This window comes from Phyllobates terribilis, unplaced genomic scaffold, assembly GCF_046119375.1.
Source record: "Phyllobates terribilis strain yellow unplaced genomic scaffold, ASM4611937v1 Scaffold_12__6_contigs__length_324123572, whole genome shotgun sequence".
In the NCBI taxonomy this organism is placed as follows: Eukaryota; Metazoa; Chordata; class Amphibia; order Anura; family Dendrobatidae; genus Phyllobates; species Phyllobates terribilis.
Window position 1 is genome coordinate 96,221,512 of NW_027362772.1, and position 18,440 is coordinate 96,239,951.

The 18,440-nt window shown below is 51.8% G+C and overlaps 1 protein-coding gene across 15 annotated transcripts in view; it reads right to left on the bottom strand.

Moving 5' to 3' along the window:
• UBR4 (ubiquitin protein ligase E3 component n-recognin 4) overlaps positions 1–18,440 on the bottom strand; it is a 41,692-nt gene that overhangs the window by 13,738 nt on the left and 9,514 nt on the right. For 2 of the 15 annotated variants that reach the window (XM_073656193.1, XM_073656186.1), the window contains exons 24-80: positions 18,304–18,426; positions 17,854–18,193; positions 17,438–17,535; positions 17,202–17,359; positions 16,902–17,114; positions 16,728–16,829; positions 16,556–16,656; positions 15,595–15,793; positions 15,334–15,522; positions 15,198–15,261; positions 14,921–15,112; positions 14,298–14,368; positions 14,042–14,189; positions 13,740–13,964; positions 13,480–13,650; positions 13,221–13,403; positions 12,859–13,017; positions 12,616–12,768; positions 12,303–12,530; positions 12,065–12,222; positions 11,760–11,931; positions 11,487–11,688; positions 11,233–11,396; positions 10,943–11,159; positions 10,368–10,584; positions 10,168–10,200; positions 9,609–9,672; positions 9,402–9,536; positions 8,767–8,941; positions 8,538–8,678; positions 8,320–8,441; positions 7,895–8,006; positions 7,576–7,647; positions 7,290–7,429; positions 7,023–7,200; positions 6,833–6,937; positions 5,932–6,087; positions 5,538–5,706; positions 5,352–5,448; positions 5,168–5,275; positions 4,968–5,084; positions 4,568–4,777; positions 4,342–4,491; positions 4,017–4,244; positions 3,855–3,933; positions 3,355–3,567; positions 3,112–3,280; positions 2,728–2,872; positions 2,562–2,647; positions 2,372–2,459; positions 2,090–2,283; positions 1,717–1,956; positions 1,485–1,623; positions 887–1,012; positions 669–797; positions 237–580; positions 68–158 (exon numbers count right to left, since the gene is read on the bottom strand). In XM_073656193.1, coding sequence (XP_073512294.1) covers positions 68–158; positions 237–580; positions 669–797; positions 887–1,012; positions 1,485–1,623; positions 1,717–1,956; positions 2,090–2,283; positions 2,372–2,459; positions 2,562–2,647; positions 2,728–2,872; positions 3,112–3,280; positions 3,355–3,567; positions 3,855–3,933; positions 4,017–4,244; positions 4,342–4,491; positions 4,568–4,777; positions 4,968–5,084; positions 5,168–5,275; positions 5,352–5,448; positions 5,538–5,706; positions 5,932–6,087; positions 6,833–6,937; positions 7,023–7,200; positions 7,290–7,429; positions 7,576–7,647; positions 7,895–8,006; positions 8,320–8,441; positions 8,538–8,678; positions 8,767–8,941; positions 9,402–9,536; positions 9,609–9,672; positions 10,168–10,200; positions 10,368–10,584; positions 10,943–11,159; positions 11,233–11,396; positions 11,487–11,688; positions 11,760–11,931; positions 12,065–12,222; positions 12,303–12,530; positions 12,616–12,768; positions 12,859–13,017; positions 13,221–13,403; positions 13,480–13,650; positions 13,740–13,964; positions 14,042–14,189; positions 14,298–14,368; positions 14,921–15,112; positions 15,198–15,261; positions 15,334–15,522; positions 15,595–15,793; positions 16,556–16,656; positions 16,728–16,829; positions 16,902–17,114; positions 17,202–17,359; positions 17,438–17,535; positions 17,854–18,193; positions 18,304–18,426 — 8,802 coding nt within the window. Of the gene's footprint in view, positions 1–67; positions 159–236; positions 581–668; positions 798–886; positions 1,013–1,484; positions 1,624–1,716; positions 1,957–2,089; positions 2,284–2,371; positions 2,460–2,561; positions 2,648–2,727; positions 2,873–3,111; positions 3,281–3,354; positions 3,568–3,854; positions 3,934–4,016; positions 4,245–4,341; positions 4,492–4,567; positions 4,778–4,967; positions 5,085–5,167; positions 5,276–5,351; positions 5,449–5,537; positions 5,707–5,931; positions 6,088–6,832; positions 6,938–7,022; positions 7,201–7,289; positions 7,430–7,575; positions 7,648–7,894; positions 8,007–8,319; positions 8,442–8,537; positions 8,679–8,766; positions 8,942–9,401; positions 9,537–9,608; positions 9,673–10,167; positions 10,201–10,367; positions 10,585–10,942; positions 11,160–11,232; positions 11,415–11,486; positions 11,689–11,759; positions 11,932–12,064; positions 12,223–12,302; positions 12,531–12,615; positions 12,769–12,858; positions 13,018–13,220; positions 13,404–13,479; positions 13,651–13,739; positions 13,965–14,041; positions 14,190–14,297; positions 14,369–14,920; positions 15,113–15,197; positions 15,262–15,333; positions 15,523–15,594; positions 15,794–16,555; positions 16,657–16,727; positions 16,830–16,901; positions 17,115–17,201; positions 17,360–17,437; positions 17,536–17,853; positions 18,194–18,303; positions 18,427–18,440 lie in introns of all 15 variants that reach the window. The other 13 variants (XM_073656182.1, XM_073656181.1, XM_073656195.1 and 10 more) reach the window with 11 other exon arrangements.

The following is an 18,440-nucleotide window of genomic DNA, read 5'->3' on the forward strand; positions in this document are numbered from 1 at the left end:
AGGGGGCGGCCCAGCTATCCGATCAAGGTTCAGAGCGGTTGGATCACCACCGAGACCTCACACTTACCAGGTCTGGATTTGCCCAGTGTCCTTTAAGTGCCGTAGATACTTTCCCGATAATTAGGTCGTTCATTTGCTGAGTGGCCTCTGGATTGTCCCTGGAAAATAAATCAAAATAAGATATAATGCAAAAAAAAAAGCAGCGCATGGGTTAATGCTACGCGAGCTGACCCTACCTGGTGAGCAGGCACATGACCTGTCGCACTTCGTCACGCATGGATGCAGGACCGCGGCGCAGGTTGTAATCGAACAGCTCCCGGATGAGCCCCTGTGACACCAGGATGTGCCGTATGGTGCTGTTGGTAGCCAGGGCACGGAGCAGGGTGATACAGTGCTCGGTCACGGCTGAGGCGCAGCCGTAGCACTTGGTGGAGGATGTATGGCCGCATCCGAGCACGGATAAGGCTCTGTACTGACTAGCGGTGAACGTGGGCTGCACCGTGGTGCGGGACGACCTGGTGGCGGCTTCTCTCTGCTGCAGATCGTACTCCAACAGCTCCTTCCGGGAGGCGAAAACTTTCTGAGAAAGTAGATGGCAGCCATCAGAAAACTGCCCCGGAGCAATAATCTCCCATCATCACTGACCGTATTCAGGTTAGCGATATTACCTGGATGATCTTGGAAAGTTCGTCAAAAGAGTTCTTACAGTCGCCGCAGTATTCCTGCGCCAGCTGCAGGATGTACCGATTCACGCTGGCCGAGGTGGAGCTGATCCCTCCGGCGTTGGCAGAATCATCCTATACAAGGAAGACACGAAAAGCCGAGCAATGTAAGACAGCGGACCAGCTATGAGGGGGGTAATCTGCATGTCAGAGGGGGCACTTACCTGAGGTTTCTCAGGGGCGGCTTCGTTAACTTTGCACAGAAGGTTTTCTAGCTGTGGTCGGTGGCCCATGAGCTGGTGATAGACTCTGTCCGCCTTGTCCAGCAGCGTGTTGATGTTGGTGACGGCCTGTAAATGAAAAGTATGGACAAAAAAAACGCAGTAAATGTGAGAGGTGGCACCTCTAGACTTCTTGAGACAGCTGCAGGTCCCACATATCGAACCAGCAACTATCAGATTGATGGGGAGTCAATGGCTGCCGGACAGTAGCTCTGCAAACCCTTTCCTACCTGCACCTCTTCTGATTTATAGGCCCAGTGTAACATGCGTGACGTCGCACCGGGCCCAATAGCCAGAAAACATGCAGGTAGGAGAAGCTTTGCAGGGCTCCCGTCCAGCAGCCATAGAATCGATTTGCTCATCTCTTAGTTAAAATCCAAAAAGGTCACAAGAAAGTTGTGAAACTTTTGATAAAGCAACGAATAAGCCTCACCCACGTACGACTACATAAACCCCGCCGCCGCCTCACCCACGTACGACTACATAAACCCCGCCGCCGCCTCACCCACGTACGACTACATAAAGCCCGCCGCCATCTCACCTTTTTTCGATCCTCCTCATTCTCAATGGGATCGACGGCGCAGCAAGGTCTTGCGTACAGCATGAAATCGAAACGGGCATATTTGCAAAATCCGCAAGCGTTGCACAAGAACGGATCCTTTTCATCATAGTTAATGGATCTAAAGAGGGAAAAAAAAAATAAAGCATAAAAAAAAAAAAACTGCAAAAAGAAAAAACTGCAGGGATCATATAACCCCGGACTGCACTCTGACCTGCACTTGTGACACTGGTAGACATTTTCGCCGCAGTTCCCGCATACACCGGGGTTGGCCGGTACGGAGGCGCTACAACGAGGACACTGCAGAGTTTCCGATGAAGCCTGGTAGTTTTCATAGAAGTCGGCAAACTCGATCATTAAGTTGGAGGCGACGATGGGAAGCGGGAGGTCGATCTTCACCTCTGTTTGCCCTGGAGTCAGCTGCACCTTTTTAGCTTTGTGCCAGCGGGCAGGTCTAGAACGGAAGGCGAGAGGAAAGGGTTAATAAAATAAAACCTTACCTTTTCAGTAATGGGAGACAAATATGGAAAATAGAACTGCCTAAACGTGGGGGTCATAAAGAATAAAACTCGGCCGGCAACACTCACTTGTTCTTCAGCTCTACGATGGCTTGCACGGTGCGATTATTGTAGTACAGGTTAATGGTTCGGACCATCTTGGTGCGTTTGAGGTCTCCGATCTTCACGGTCACCTTGCTGATGGTGTGGCTTCCGATGAGTTTCACCACCTGCTGGGTAGTTGTGTAACGAGTGTCCACTTTGATGGAGGAAAGTTTGATGTTCTGCCCCAAAAAAAAAAAAAAAGAGAAAAATCAATTAATCATAGAAAATATTTCACCACGGTAAGAAACCGTTCAGCCGGGGACTTACACACAACGGGACTTCAGGGTTGTTGCAGACGAGACACGGGTCACTCTCCAGATAGTATCCATCAAACTCCACCAGACCGGAAAGCGTGCTGGAAAAAAAAAAAAAATCGGAGAAAAATGGAGGTAAATTTACACAGCTGAGGTCGGGTTATCAGCAGGATAGGAGGGTCCGACCTCTCGTCGTGTCTTACTTGTAGATATTAGAGTTCGGGTGATTGGTCAGGATGTGATTTTGGGTTCTCAGGATCTCAACAGCCTTTTGGGAATATTCCTTAAACTGAAGTAACAAGTGATAAAGTATTTAATCACTCCGTTAATATCAAAACGGTTAACGAGCCAGGATCTAAGCACACTCACCTTCTTCTCTGTCTGAGGAGTCTTCAGGGAGAAGTATCCAAGGAGATCGACAAACTGAGCAGCTTTGCGTCCGTAGGCCGGGAGTTCTGGCCAAATGGACCACATGAGGTCGAGGAGAAGCTCCTGCTGGGCCTTGTTGGAGTTCCTGAAAAGAAATCAGAAATTTATATAAATGGAAATTAAAATCGATTACATTGACGCTCTATCAGGTATCACGATAACTGGCTGGGACTTCAGAAAGTGTCATCTGCACCTGGACCTGGGATTTCCAGAGTCACAATAAGTCTGATGGGTCCAACCCGCAGGTCTGTGTGCATCGCCACCCATGACATACTGTGGGTTATAAATATATAAAGAGGATGCCGGGGTGGTGGATTCACCAACCTGTAGATGTGCAGCGCTAAGCAATGAGCCTGCCAGCGGACAGACGAGGCATTGGACTCCAGCAGGAAACAGCGCAGGAACTGGATCAGCGTCTCCTTGTCTGCAAACTTATTCAGCTGGTTGACAAGCGCGGTGCAGAGCTGCTCCTCTTGACTATTGGACCCTTCACCTGGAACAGATCAGCAGATTACAGATTGCTGCAGCGGTGATATGGCCGCAGCGTTATGTCTACAGGACTCTTACCTTCCTTGTCCTTCTCTTCCTTTTTGCTCTTCTTAGTTGACGACTTGCTCTGAGATCCCGACTGCCCAGAGCTTGACGATGGTACAGCTGAGGAACCGGATGCTGTGGAAAGGACCTTGCTGCCGCAGAGAGCGCAAGAGAGGAGCTGCAGCAGGACGGGAGACACTCCCTCATCCACCAAGAAGCTGACCTGGAGCAAGAAGTACAGGACCGCTGGGGAAAGGGGCGACAAAGGGTTGTAAATGCAAAGTTCGGCAGCCAAGCGCTCGGCAGCCAAGTGCATCCATAACACCCATGGTCCGGTGTCCCCCAATGAAGCGACAGAGTAAAGGGTGATTGGTGATGGCTTCGGACCTCTCCGATGGGATATTAATGATCTATACCTATATCTGGAGCAATATTGAAGGGCCATTGCCATAAATGACATTTAGCCCCTCCAATAAATCTGGGTGCATTCATTTTACTACGAAGCCCTATTTTTCACACGAGTGGAAGCTTACAGTCGTCCTTGATGCAGAACTTCTGCCAGTTCACGGTTCGCTGGGATGCGATTTCAGCGCAGGCTTTTAGATGCTCCATCTGAAACAAAGCGCACCGTTCAGACCTTGCCCCGTTCTGCATTTCAGGCCTTAGAGGAACACATGGGACTTCTCGCTTCTTACCAGATTGATCAGCGTGTCGTACTGCAGTGCAGACCCGGAGCTCGCCGTCACTACGCTCGCACGCAAGAAAATCCCGTGCTCCTCCAGCAACTTCTTGATCCCCCGGACGTGGGAATCGAGCGTGTGAAGGTCGCGGAGCTGGCGGTATTTTTCCTTGGAGCCGCAGATGAACAGAAGAAGTTTCCGCACTTGACGGCGCACGAACGGCGTCTGCTGAATCATCAGGTACTGAGCAAAAAAGAAAGAAACGAGCGTGAATCAAAACATGTAAAAGAGACAGATGCACTGATAGTTTTTTTTTTTTATCGGGGGTTGATATACAAACCTCAGACAAGAAGTAGAACCAAGAATGATCAAACACGGGTGGAGGAATGCGGGAATTGGTGTCGGCAATTTTTTTAATCTGGTAAGGTAGTCGGAGAACCATCTCGGTCAGCAGCTGAGTGTAAGCCTGGAAGACGTCTGCAGCGTGACCCTGAGGGAACAAACCGGAGTCACAACAAAATCCCCCAAAAGAAGGCAGAAAGCAAAGTCAATGTCACGCTCCTCACCTTCACATACTGGCGGAGGAAGAAGGGGCTCATATCTGGCGGAGACGAGGTGGTGTGCGGCTTCAGGAGCTGGCTGGTAGCCACCGGCTCCTCGTCGCTCTGCTGGCTTTTCCAGTAGTCCAGGAGAGACTTGAGGACATGGAGACAGTAATCCACGGCCCCTGAGCTTAGGAGAGCGGTCGCTGTTGCACTGGAAATCAGGGAGGATGACTGGGAAGGGAGAAAAAAAAATAGCAGTGAGGAATTCAAGCACGTGGCGACCGTACCCCGTACCTGCTGGCGCCTCTTATTTCTGTGCCCAGTGCAATGTCACACCGCAGCGATGGCACCCAACCAGGCCCAGAAATCAGAAGAGGAGCCAGGGACAATAGACAGTGCTCTACAGTAACCCCCCACTTACCTCGCAGATGGAGGATTTGGAGCCAGACTTTGTCCTTGACATGAAGACGCTCAGCAGCCTCATGACCACCAGATGGACCTCGTTCAGGGGGGTGCGCTCGTTCTTCCTAGAGACATCCTAGATAATATTTACAGAGAGGGACGTTACAGATACCAGTCCAGAATCACATCCGTCCACCTGAGCATTCATCCCTCCGGTACCTTTTTATCTAACCCCAGTTCTGCAATGAGCTGGGACAGGAGATTATCTAAGGCTCCTTTATCCTTCTCGTCTTCTCCATCCAGGTCAGCCGTCAGCATCAGCACCACCTGGAGAAGAAAGGCCATGTCGACTGTTAAGAAACACCAAGACGAGCCGCCAGAGAGGACGATGAGCGAATTGTACCTGCATGTAGGGAATGGCCCGGACTCCTCCAACGTTACGGAGGCTTGGCATGGACTGAAGGAGGCGCTCCAGAAGCATTAAACGAACCATGTGGAGTCTAATGGAGGAACACGAACAAGCTTCAGTCTGGGGCGTTATTACAGACCGCTGGCTATTCGCGTTACTGCATTATAAAGTCGTACAGACCTGTTGCTGGTATGTGCGTCGCCCTCCGTCTCTCCTTCGCCCTCCGAGCCGTCACCTTCGTGCTGTCCGATCGCGGTGCTGATGGCGCCGGTGCTAGAACTTATACTTCCCGGTCCTGTGGGGTGACCCTCGACTGCCGTGTCCCCGTATGCGCTGCTCCGACCAGATACTGGAAGAGAAGAGACATACGATTATTGGAAAGACAGGCATCCAAAAATGAATGGGTGACACAAAACCTACAAACGCCCCCAGGTAAATGCCAGGGATACAGGCGACCATTGCCTCCATCACACACGGCTCCGGGGTGGGTGGCTGAACGACATGCTCTTGTATCGTGCCGCACTACAACCTCCTCGTCAGTCCAACTCCTCATACTAAATGGGCACAGACGTACCACTATGCTCACCAGCCACCGAATCCACGGCACTGCCACCACTCTCCGAGCCCACGCTCCCTCCGTGGTCTGCTGGGGAGGTGCGCAGTGTGGAACCATCGGTTGCGGCCGTGCTGCCTTCATCATCCGATGCTGGAGCTATAAGCATGAGGAGAGCTGTTACAGGTAAAAACACAGTCTCTAACTACCGAGCCAGCGAAACACCGACCCCCCACACAACAACCGACAGAGCGGCTCTATTAGGGGCAAAGCGGTGCCATTACCCCGAGCAAGCGTCGGCTGGATTCCCTGGAAGCAGAGTGATTTTTTTTGCATGTGGCGTCACGTCTCGGAGCAGTTTGCATGCACTACCGTCACGTCTCGGAGCAGTTTGCATGCACTACCGTCACGTCTCGGAGCAGCTTGCATGCACTACCGTCACGTCTCGGAGCAGCTTGCATGCACTACCGTCACGTCTCGGAGCAGCTTGCATGCACTACCGTCACGTCTCGGAGCAGCTTGCATGCACTACCGTCACGTCTCGGAGCAGCTTGCATGCACTACCGTCACGTCTCGGAGCAGTTTGCATGCACTACCGTCACGTCTCGGAGCAGTTTGCATGCACTACCGTCACGTCTCGGAGCAGTTTGCATGCACTACCGTCACGTCTCGGAGCAGCTTGCATGCACTACCGTCACGTCTCGGAGCAGCTTGCATGCACTACCGTCACGTCTCGGAGCAGCTTGCATGCACTACCGTCACGTCTCGGAGCAGTTTGCATGCACTACCGTCACGTCTCGGAGCAGTTTGCATGCACTACCGTCACGTCTCGGAGCAGCTTGCATGCACTACCGTCACGTCTCGGTGCAGCTTGCATGCACTACCGTCACGTCTCGGTGCAGCTTGCATGCACTACCGTTACCTGATGCAGTGGTGTCTGATAAGGTCCCAGCATCCAATGACGAGGAGCTCGGTGCTTGCCCAGATAATCCAAGACTCTGGAGACCCAGCGCGCTGCTGCTGCTTCCTGACGTGTCAGAGATGACAGTCAGCGTGTGGTCGGGAGTCTCGGGGTTATACGGCACAACAGACGGCATTAATCGCTATCCTACCTTGCTGATCTTGCTGCAGACTAAGCGCGATGGCCAACTCCACCATGGTCTCATCATCCGCATCCGGTGGGATGTCCAGCATTGGGGGGAATCCTTCAGCTCCAGCGAGGAGAGCCTCTAATGGTGATGGGTTGCCATTGTTGACGCTGTCGGCGCTCTCCAGGTCCATGGACTCTGACTGAAAAAGCAACGGCGTTTAGTTTTTCCTATCAAACTATGTAAAGTTGTGAGCAGTAAAGTTACAAGAGACGCTCAGTCAGTACACACAATTCTCACCACCATCTCAAAGTCTCCGTGGTCGACCTCATTCTGCTCTTGGCTTTGCTGTCGGATGTGTTCTCCGTTTGCCATCCCTGAAGTCTGGATCTTGTCTTCTGTTTCGTCATCATCATCGTCGTCCTTGTCCCCTGGGTGCCAGAAACAGAGATGATCAAAAACCTCATTCTTTAGCACCCAACTAAACAACATGGCTGCCTGCGTGTGACACCACTATAACCACCACAATGAAAGGAGACCCTTCCTAGCCAAGGGTGATAGAAACCCAAGTGCTCACGGTTAAAGAGGTCCTTGTATGGCGGAGGCATCCTAATGACAGCCACACCTGAAGGAAACCAAGCTCTCCAACCTAGAGGGAATTGAAATGATGATGTACGGGTGTCCAGCGAGACGCTCCAGTCTTTGGGGGGGTAAAGAGGAGGTGGGTATCTCAGCCGAAATAATACAGACGCAGTGTCAGGGGTAAAACTCGCTGCTGTGACACCGAGAGGGGTAAATCATCTGGTCACACATCACAGGAGGGGAAGTGAAACAGGACCTGACGGCGGCTCCTGATGCAGCTCGCAGGCTGTCGGTTGGTACAAGGCCGCTCTTACCCATGGGCGTGTTGCTGCGAGGCGAGGATGGAAGAGTCACGTGACGGCGTTTATTCCGAGGACGGAGTACCCGAATTAGAGCCTGCTTGCAGGAGAAGCTTACAGACGGATCCTGGAAATAGAGCAAGAAAATGAGAAACTGCTGCAGCCTCAGGCAATAGGAAACACGAAGGATAAGCCATAAATCTATAGAAGCTGCGGGTCTGACGGCTGGACCATGCATCCGCCCGGAGAACACCGCGCTGCGCAGAGGTCGCTGCATTATCTTCTATGGGAGCTGGAAAATTTGCAGAGCTGGATTTGCAATTTTTTAGTAGCTCGGCGGCTGAGACAAGACCGGGCTGAGCACGTGAAGGGTCAAGTAAAGCGTAGTATTTTTTTTATAACTAACAAAGTCCTCAAAAACTCTAAAAACAGTCACTCACAGGGCACAGCAACATCTGCATGTAGATTTTAGATGCCAAGTTAATGCAGTCAAGTTCACATGTGCAGTATCCGTGTATAATGTCCACCAAGGCATTGACTGTGGCTTCCACGTGGGTAAGACCTGCAAAAAAAAAACAAAAACCCCACAGAACAGGATGGATATGTGAACACTTGCTGGAGACTAAAGTCACAAGGAGGGAAACCGTGAAGCACAGACCTGGCAGACACGCCGGAGCCAGGAAGGCATTCTTGGGTTTGGATGCATGTAGTTTCCAGAACTGGTTGACCAGTTGTGTAATGAAGGCGTACCCATCTTCTCCTTCGCTGGTCTTCACGACATCTTTACCTTCATCAAGATCTGAAAAAAATAAATAAAAAAGATTTTTTTACATATTTTCCAAAGTAAATCTGTGTGTGTGCCCTACAGACAGCAGCCGTGTCCTCACCGGTCTCTGCAGAAAGCAGCTTGGAATCTGTGTAGTGAACGAGGTTGTTTGGGCGCATGATGGCGATGGAGCGGGCGGTGATCACCAGCCTCTGGAACACTTCTGGGTCCAGGTCCTTTCCATCGTGTGCGCAGGAGTTCAGACACTGTACGGCGTTGCTCAGCAGAGCCTGATCCTGCACAGGAGGAACCAAAACGTCATGTAACGCAGTGCAGCGCTGCAGGACGCCCCCTTAACTGCAGTGAGTGGAGCGCTGCAGGACCCCCATTACATGCAGTGAGTGGAGCGCTGCAGGACCCCCATTACATGCAGTGAGTGGAGCGCTGCAGGACCCCCATTACATGCAGTGAGTGGAGCGCTGCAGGACCCCCATTACATGCAGTGAGTGGAGCGCTGCAGGACCCCCATTACATGCAGTGAGTGGAGCGCTGCAGGACCCCCATTACATGCAGTGAGTGGAGCGCTGCAGGACCCCCATTACATGCAGTGAGTGGAGCGCTGCAGGACCCCCATTACATGCAGTGAGTGGAGCGCTGCAGGACCCCCATTACATGCAGTGAGTGGAGAGCTGCAGGACCCCCATTACATGCAGTGAGTGGAGCGCTGCAGGACCCCGCTTACATTCAGGTCTTTACCTTATGGTTGTGGTACGCAGAGCGGCTCGTGTGCAGACTGGCCAGCAGGCTCTTGGTCTGGAGCTGGACGCTGGATGGCGTGGGCATGGAGAGCAGGACTGTTGCCAGCTCCAGAGCTGACGCTTTGTTCTTCTCCTAACCCGAATAATCAGAATAATTAGCGTGTGAATGAAGGGAGGCATGTATAACCCAAGACCAAGCACCTACTTTCTCCGGCACCGGTCCGAAAGCAAAACAGCTTTCCAGAGCTTCGAGGGAACTTCCCACCAACCTGTACGGAAGAAAAAGACGCAGCATGTCAGAGACGTCTGTAGAGTCGCAGCTCTCCCGTATATGAAGCTTCTACTCTTTACAGCCTAAGACAAGGAGTACGGCCTCGTTGGGTTAAGGCGTATAAGGTAGGAAGGTCGGAAGTCACAAAGGTGAAGGGTTAATGCAAGAAAAGGTGCCTGGGTGCAAGCCAAGCCGCTCAAAGCCATGGGCCTGTGCCACAGACTGCGTTTTGTGGTGTCCCTGGTGGTTCAGAGGATCTTTTGCTGAATCAAACCTTTCTGATCCTACACTTGTCATGCCCAAAGCCCCCCCAGTCATTAGCCGCCATACACCAGCCTCATGGTCTACAAGGGCTGGTGGGATTCGCCTGCAACCACGGAGTTACCCAGACACCGCCATGCACTCGGGGCGAAAAACTCAAACAAGCGCAGGAGGTACACCAGCGGGGACGGTGCGCACACTCACTCGTGCAGAGTAAGGAAGACGTACTAACCGGTCCAAGATCGTTAAAGGTTCGGGGTCAGAACTTTTGAGGAGCAAAGAAAAAAAAAAAAAAAAACAACAAAAATAAAAAACATGTGAAGCCGAGAGAGAAAATGGGGCCCAAACTCAGGAGGAACCCCAGAATGAACACATCATTAGCCGGTGCCGACCCGGGAGAACATTGGATGTGCCGGCTGCACCGCCGCTCACCTTTCAATGACGGTGCCGTTACAGGAGGGCGGCGCCGCCGTCTCGCCATCTGTGGATCCATTGTTTTGATTCAGGTTCGGGGGGCAAACGCTGCTCACGGAGGCAGAGGGGAACTCCTCGGGGGGCTCATCCGGCCAGCCGAACTGTTCTTTGGTTTTTCCGTATATTTTAATGGCGTCAATCATGGTGACTCCGGCTGGGTCCACCGAGGCCCCGACTGAAAGAAGCAACAACCAAGGAAATGACGGTGACTGTATTAAAACACGAGCAAATGTGGAGGAGAAGAATCAAGTCTTTCAACCAGATCCTTCAGGGCCCCCAACATGTAATCATTAAAGGTCATTTTTAAAGGGGTTTTAAGCCCGTTCCCCAGCTGGTTTATTTTTAAACTGCTTTTCTCACCCTCCCGGGGTCCAGCGTCGAGTCTCCGCCACTGCTCCCGATGTCTCATTTACAGCGCTGCAGCTGATCAGTGAGCTCACCGGCTCTGAATGGCTCCAGTGACTGGCTGCAGCTCTGTAAATGTGACGTCAGCGCTGCAGACAATATCTACGCTGGGGGAAGAAAGCACTTACTGAATATGGCGAGTTTCTTATCCGCTTGTAACGCTTCCTCCCGGGTAAACGGAAAGTCGAACCATCGCGCCCGGCTGAGATTGAGCTGCATTGTGCGACCGAACATCTCGATGTAAGACGGCGCCCGCTCGATGGCCTGGGTGCCGATCTGCAGCCGGATCCCCGTCATCACCATGGTGCTGTTGTTATTGGTGACTTCCACAGTAAACCCCCCGGGCTGCGAGAGGATGATCAATAATTAGCTGTGTGGATGGAGAGGTGACCCAGATGCAGTGTTTGGCTCAGCGTACCTTCGTGTTCGCCACGTACATCCCGGTGGAGTTCAGGCGATGCTTTATCTGCTGGGCGTTGTATAACTGGAGCAGGTCGTTCCCACCGAACTCCACGTCTGTAAGCTGCTGGTTGTGCTCAAAGAAATCGATGGGGAAGGTGACTTGACTGGACGCCCGTGTCACTTCAGAAAGAGAAATCACTGCATTACCCTTAAAGACCTGCCGCACCCGACGCACGCTGCGGACCGGGGGAGGCAGTAATTGCTACTCACTGACGGCCGCCGGCTTGCGTTTCCGCACCGGTTTCATGATGCTGATGCTGCTGCTGGGCTGCAGGGACGGCTGGAGCCAGTACGACGTGTTCTCCACATTGGCCATGTAAATACGCAAGCTGCCGTCCTCACACAGAAGAATCATGGTCGTCCTCTGCTGGTCGTTGCTGGCCGTGTGCCGGATGGCCACCATGTCCTGAATCTACAAAAGAGGTAAAACGTTGCAGCACGGACGATGCGCGGTGCGCAGCATCCGACCAGCTAGCCACTCACCTTTGCTTTAGCTGGCAGCGTCTTAATCTCCTGGATGAGGAAACTGTCTTGTTTTACCATGACCACCAATGGGACCCCTGTGGTCTGCTGAACACAACACACCAGACCGGGGTGGTTCATGACTTCGGACCACTGGCAGAGCGCCGGGGAGGTCTTGCTTCCTCCGTTGGAACTGATGTGAAAATAAAGATTAAACCTCACCAAAATCTGTGACGACTGTCAATGGGTCATTTGCACTTGTGTGACAACAGGCGTGATGATGGAGGCTCCGCACGGCCGGGGAATAAGGGGCAACGTCATCTCACCTCTTTATATTGATGGGGAAGAGCAAGACTATCTCCAGCGAAGATCGGTTTATGGTGGCAGCAAAGGATTTCCCTTGGCAATAACTGAAGAAAAGCATCTGGAGTACGTGTGAATAATACACGGACACGCCGCCGCCAGCGACCTGACCGTTACTATCCTGTAACAGACGGAACAACAAAACACTCAGAAACTGATGCTTTGCAAGAAAAGCTTAGGATTGAATAGTGATTCACAAACCTTCAGATCTTCGTGAGAAACTTCCAGGACGTTGGTGACATAAAAAGGGCCGTGCATGGCGCTGCTGGACTCCTCCATCAGCTGAGTGTACACGTAGCCGGCAGAAGACATGATCACGATGATGTTCTTCCCTTCTTCATTGAACAGGAAGGTGACGTCTCGGATCTTGGAGCTCGGCAGAAGGAAGTAGAAGGTCGGGCTTAGAGCGTCGGACGACAGATCGTAAACCTGGGAGGATAAAATCGCCGCACACAGTCACAACTCCGCACCACACGGGACACATTTTATACGCTTTCCCAATGATTTTACCAACCTTTACAAAGTCGGCAGTGACGATGGCCAGCTCAGTCTGGGAGCCGGGCAGCCAGACTGCTTTAATGATGAAGTTGCCGGTGGCGAGTTGGGGATGAAGGACCAAGTGATCAGAAACGGATCCTGAGCCGCTGAACGTCAGCACGTGACAGTCCTAGGAGGTCGGGAGAGACGAAACGATCGGTAAAAACCCAAATCTAGTGTAGATTACTGTAAAAATAATAATCAGCTCAAGCACGCCGACCTTCAGGCCGCACACAGCCAGGTAGTCCTCTTTGCATGGGTTGCCGGTGAGGCTGAGGACGGTGAACGGGACCGGTGCCGAGGCCAGACGCGTCAGCGTGAGCTTCCTCTTACTGGAATCTGCCTGTTTCAGCAGCGCGGAAAGCTGCAATACTGTAATCTGCGGCGAGAAGCAGTAAATAAGTCTATGAAAATGTCCAGAGAAGGAGGAAACGATCACAAAGCAAAGACCGGCTTCACATTTACAGCAAATAATACGCTCAATAATCAAGCACAAGAGTCTCCCCAGCCACAGACAGGAGAGGCCTCTGCATCCAAGGCTTAGTGTAAGTGGCCGCTCAATGACATTAGTACCATGCTCACCTTCCCCTTCTCGTGGCTGACGGCTAAGTGCTGCCGCCTCCCGTGAGGCGAGGACAGGACGCACATGGCGACCCTGCGCAATACATGAGCGCTGATCAGCTGTCTGATGGTCTGGCCCTGATCGCCGCTGTAGTTCATCCTCACGTTCTCGAAAGCTCCTTCCTGCGAGCCCAAAGTCGGAACCTGCAATCCACAAAGATCATCACGGATCTGTCCACCTCTCTATGGGTCGCTGGTGATCCATTCCCGTGCTCCTCACCATCAGCTGGTCCGTCATTTCCACGCTTTTCTCTAAAGTGTGCAGCTGGTCCAGAGCTTGCTGAGCACGACTACTACTCCCAACGGCAGAAGCCTGCTGGAAGTTATTCCGCACGGGGCTCATCAGGAAGTTCAACATGTCCAGGATCAATGGAGCAAACGAAACATTGGCCTAGAACAAAGAAAATATGTCATGGCGGACCGAGCTGTGATGGTGAATAAGGGATGTGAACGGCACCCGTCACGCCAGGAGGCACCCACCTGGCACATCAGCTCCTCGCGGCAGCCCTCGATGTTACGGCACAAGCTGCTCCTCTTCGGCTTCTCGTCGTCTCCTTTGCCGTCGCTGATGGTCACTTTCCCCTTGTCGGTGAGGGCAGAGCCGGGGTGTCGGATGGCACTTTCCGGCAGACGAGGTTCGCTCTGGAAGGCCGATTCTTTCATAGTGGATCCCATGCCACTGCTCGGGGTTCTTTTAACTAAAGCCTAATGGAAGAAGTAGTGTTTAGTTTTATGTGAACGGCACCTTAACCGCGGGGTGGACAGAGAAGACGACCACCCACCATGCAGCTGCCATCTTCCTTAGCTCCACAGTCACAGAAAAACGATCCGTACTTGGCGTAGGAAATTTCGTGGTCTTTGTGGCAGACCTTGGCACAGACGGTGCACACCCCGACTCCATCCACCATCTTACAGGTGTGACAGTGATACCTGTGAAGGGCGTAACCTGCATTCATACAGCGGCTGACGACAATCTGAAGGCGTCTCATCTACTGGGAGACACTTCGTGGATAAACGCGTGTCGGTCACGTCACTCACCAGTGCTGATTCATGAATTCTTTCTGGGTGATTGTGAATGTACAGAGCTTGTTACAGAGCGAATCTTCATCCTAGAATAAAAAGTATACATCCATGGGTCACATCAGCGTATCGCAGCTTCTTACTAACACAGAACGGGTGGACCTGACTAAAGGGCTTCTCCGATCTATAGGTATATTTCTGGGGGCAGCCATAAGTTTGAAATATAATATAATATGGCACACTGGCCTCTGCTCTAGCCCTGCCGCCCGATGGTCTCTGCAGAGACGGGAGCGTTGATGACAGACCACCCATGACCTTACTGATTATATGGACTCTGAAGCCTATCAATGGGCGCAGCGGTCAGGTCACTGGCGTCGGGCTATGCTGACGTCAATTATTGTTTGACCCCATGGCTGCCTCAAGGATGTCCTTTTTTTTTAGTATTTATTCATGTTTCCGGATGTTGTAAAGTTGCATAAAACCGCAGCTCCATTCATTCTCCAAGGGCCGACTGCAACCCCACAGGGAAGGAATGGTCGGGAGGGTGCATCGCCACTCCATTTTAAAGGGGGAAAAAAGTTGCCTCTTTTGTGGATCGGTCAGACCTTTATCAAGTGATCACCTATTCACTGGGGTCTTACCGAGTCTTCGGCCTGGGAATCGTCCTCTTCCACAGCCAGCTCTTCCACCCAGTCCGAGTCCACCTCTATGGCTCGCTCTTCTCCGTCCACGGGAAGGTGGCAGTGTCCTTGCCCTGCGCCGTGGCTCAATGCGTTGGTGACATCCGCCAGGTACGACACTATGTGACACGTGCACTCCAGGATGGTCACATGCTGGAGAACCAGAAAGAGAAAATGCACCGTAACTCTGCATCCTAAGACGACGTTAATGGTGCACGCTGACTGTCGCCGCGCTCACCTTGCCTTGCATCACGTTGTTGTTCAGCTTCTCCACAACATTTTTCTGGGATAGATATTTCTTACTGGAAGAGACGGACGGTTCATTACTTGCTCGGCATTGGTGTCAGTCTTACAGAACACAGAATTGTACTCACCATCTTGCTAGCCAGTCCATTGCCGCGCGGTGCAGCTGGAGATGTCCTGCGCCCTGTCCGGAGCTGGCCAGAGTGGCCATCACCACCATGAGTTCAGGAAAGCCAGAGCCGTCCCCGTTAGCCAAGAGGTCCGTAGCCATAGGGATGAGGGTGCTGAGCAGCACAGTGCACACACCTTCCCCAACTTGGCTGCAGGACACGAAGCGTCAATCAATGATCGGAAAACACATTGGTCGTACGCCGCGAGGAACGAGGACGCACCTGTTCTCCCGCACAATGTACGCTGTGAGCAGCTGCAGCAGCTGGCGGTTCTCCTGGACTATCTCCGTCTGGTCGGAGTCCTTGGGAGGCGGCGTTGTCATACGGACGAGCCAAGATTGCAGCTGGGACGGCTCCACACAGGCGAGTTGTGCCAAGGTGCCGCAGAGACGCAGCAGGCTGGGGCTTGGATTCTTCTCGGCTGCAAAGCAAAAAGCAATAAAATATTCAACAGGCTGATCGGGAATCGACAAATATTTGCTTATCTACTTTATTTTTGTATCTGGATCCATGGCGGAGTATAAGGGTATAATAAATCTGGGGGGGGGGGGGGGGTAAAGTCGTGCTGATGAAAATGAAAGTTTTGTGCATATTGATCCACAGTCCTGAAACCAGTGTAAAAAAGTTCCCAGACGACACGTATAGGGCCATGTCCGACGTATAGGGCCATGTCCGAGATCAAAAGGGCGTCCTCTTGACCTGCACAGCACAGGTGTATTGCAGAAGTTGCCATAACTTTTTTCTTAACTGTATGGAGAAGAGCTAGTGACCGTTAACTGCCGTACAGAGATCTGAAATAGTTATAGCGTCAGGTATATACTTGAGTTTACAAAAGAGCCCGCTGGCGGACGCATGTCCCCATGTCTACCCGCAGGTGTAGATCAGGACATTTCTTCCGAGGCTCCTCCTGGACAAACCCGGGCATGCATGGAGGCTTATAGGTCTGCAATATCGCAGACATTCGCTCATCTGGCTGTAAGAATTTGGAGAAGGGTCTCAACTCTGCCAACTAAATAAACCCCTTCTGAAAAGTAATTGTCTAGTCGAGACCCTACAGAGCCTCGGCCCTCCTAACCAATGCGGGGTGTTTTACTAAATTGCATGGAAGGTGTATTGGCCCCGCTCACCAAATACCATCAAATATTTGCCTCCCTCCCCCCTTGCCAGAGAGGACATTACTTACCGAGTTGGAAAAGTTTTGTGAATAACTTCAGGACTCTGTTGCAGAACTTGGCGGAGAGCGCCTCGTTTGCAGTCGCCATCATTATCTGCACCAGTTCTCCTCTGTAAGAGAAGCACAGTCAGCTGTATACACCTCCGCTCTTTGTATACAGCCGCGCCATCACGGCAATTACCTCTCGGTAAAGAACTCCTCCATGGCTTTGCGAGCCAGGCTACTCTCCAGCTGCTTCTCCAGGAACTGCAGACACTCCTCGAGGATGGACTCGTCCAGGCCACTAGAGAAGACGGCTTTGGTGAATGAGGACCGGACTTATCACAAGAGCTCATCCTCATATATGGACACTTACCTGGTGGGATCGGAGTGGTGGGCAAGGATGTTGTAACAGCCGGTGATCAGCTTCTCGTACATCCGGGACAAGAACTCGTCGGACTCGGCCGGTCCGAGCACTCGCTCCAGCGAGGTGCTGCACAGCTCAGCCACGCTCTCCGTGCTGCTCTCCAGGAGGAGAGGAAGCAGCGACTGGATCAACTGCTGAGAATTCACATCTTCCGGGCACCATCTAAAGGACAACGATCCCGGGTAAAAAAAAAAAAAAAATACAGCGGCGGATAAAACAAAATGCACCGAGAACTGTAGAAGAACTTACACGATGAGGTCGCCTGTGAGCCGGACCAGCGACAGCAGAACGTGCTTGAGAGACGCGGCGAGCGACAGGCTGGGGCTGCACAACGTGCCCAGGTGGGCGGCTTGCACCGCCCCGATGTAGCTTTCCGAAGGAATGGTGTCATTGGCGAAGGCATTGCGCTACAACGTAAGCCAGCACAGGGTTACTACATCGCAACGCAAAACGTGCACCGATGACCGATGTGACAAGACACTTACCCAGGAACCGATACTGGGGAACTCATTGGTGTGAATGTTGTTCCATGTCGCACATAAGGTCTGCACAGAGGTCGGGAGGTTCTGGATCAAGACGGGGCCTGAGGAGACATGAATCAATAAAATCGAGCGTTTAAAGGGATGTTCCCATCTTCAGAAATGGATGGAGCGGGTAAATGCAAGCAACTCTGCACTAAACTGCTTATTAAAATGTTCAGCCTTTCTTTAGAAATTAACATTTGTTTACAGCTCGTTGCCTTGGAGGTCGACCACGTGCAAGAACGGTGGTCGAACTATAAGGCAACGAGGTGAAAACAAAAGTGTTAATATTGCAAGAAAAAAAAAAGGTAAAATGCAGAACTGTATTTAAGAGGGAATAACCCTTTAAGCATTACTTTTTTTTTTACCAAGCTACTTACCAAGAGTGTTGGCTTTGCATCGGGAAGACCCAATGGCAAGTACAGCTGCGTAGCCCTGCAGCTTCTTCTCCTCAATCCCTTCCTCTGGAAGGCTCCGCAGCAAGTAACAGCGGGTGAGAGAAGCGTACATGTCCAGGAGCTGTAACGCAGCCGGCAGGAGGTTCTTCGCCATTTGTGACGACTTGTGAGGGTCGGTCTCGGCTGACAGTTTAGAGAAATGTTCATCCAGAGATACTTGCACTTTGCAGATCATCGCATCCAACGTGTAGATACACTGCAGGTTGGGCCCTTTACGGAGCTGTTCGAATGTGTATCCATTAGAGCTGCAATATGTCGAGATCTAGAATATATAAAAAAAAAAAAAAAAAAAAAAAAAAAATGGAAGAGATAATTTGGCATCAATTTCAAGAGGCAAAGCAGTAAATGAAAAACGCAGCCAGCAGCGCGCACCTGCCGGGTGATATACTCCTCTGCCACCTCTACGTCATAATTAATCGAGTTACACTTGGCTGCAGTTTGCTCGGCCATTGACGCGGCTTGTTCTGGTTTCAATCCCTGCGTCACAAGGTGATCCTAAACACAAGAAG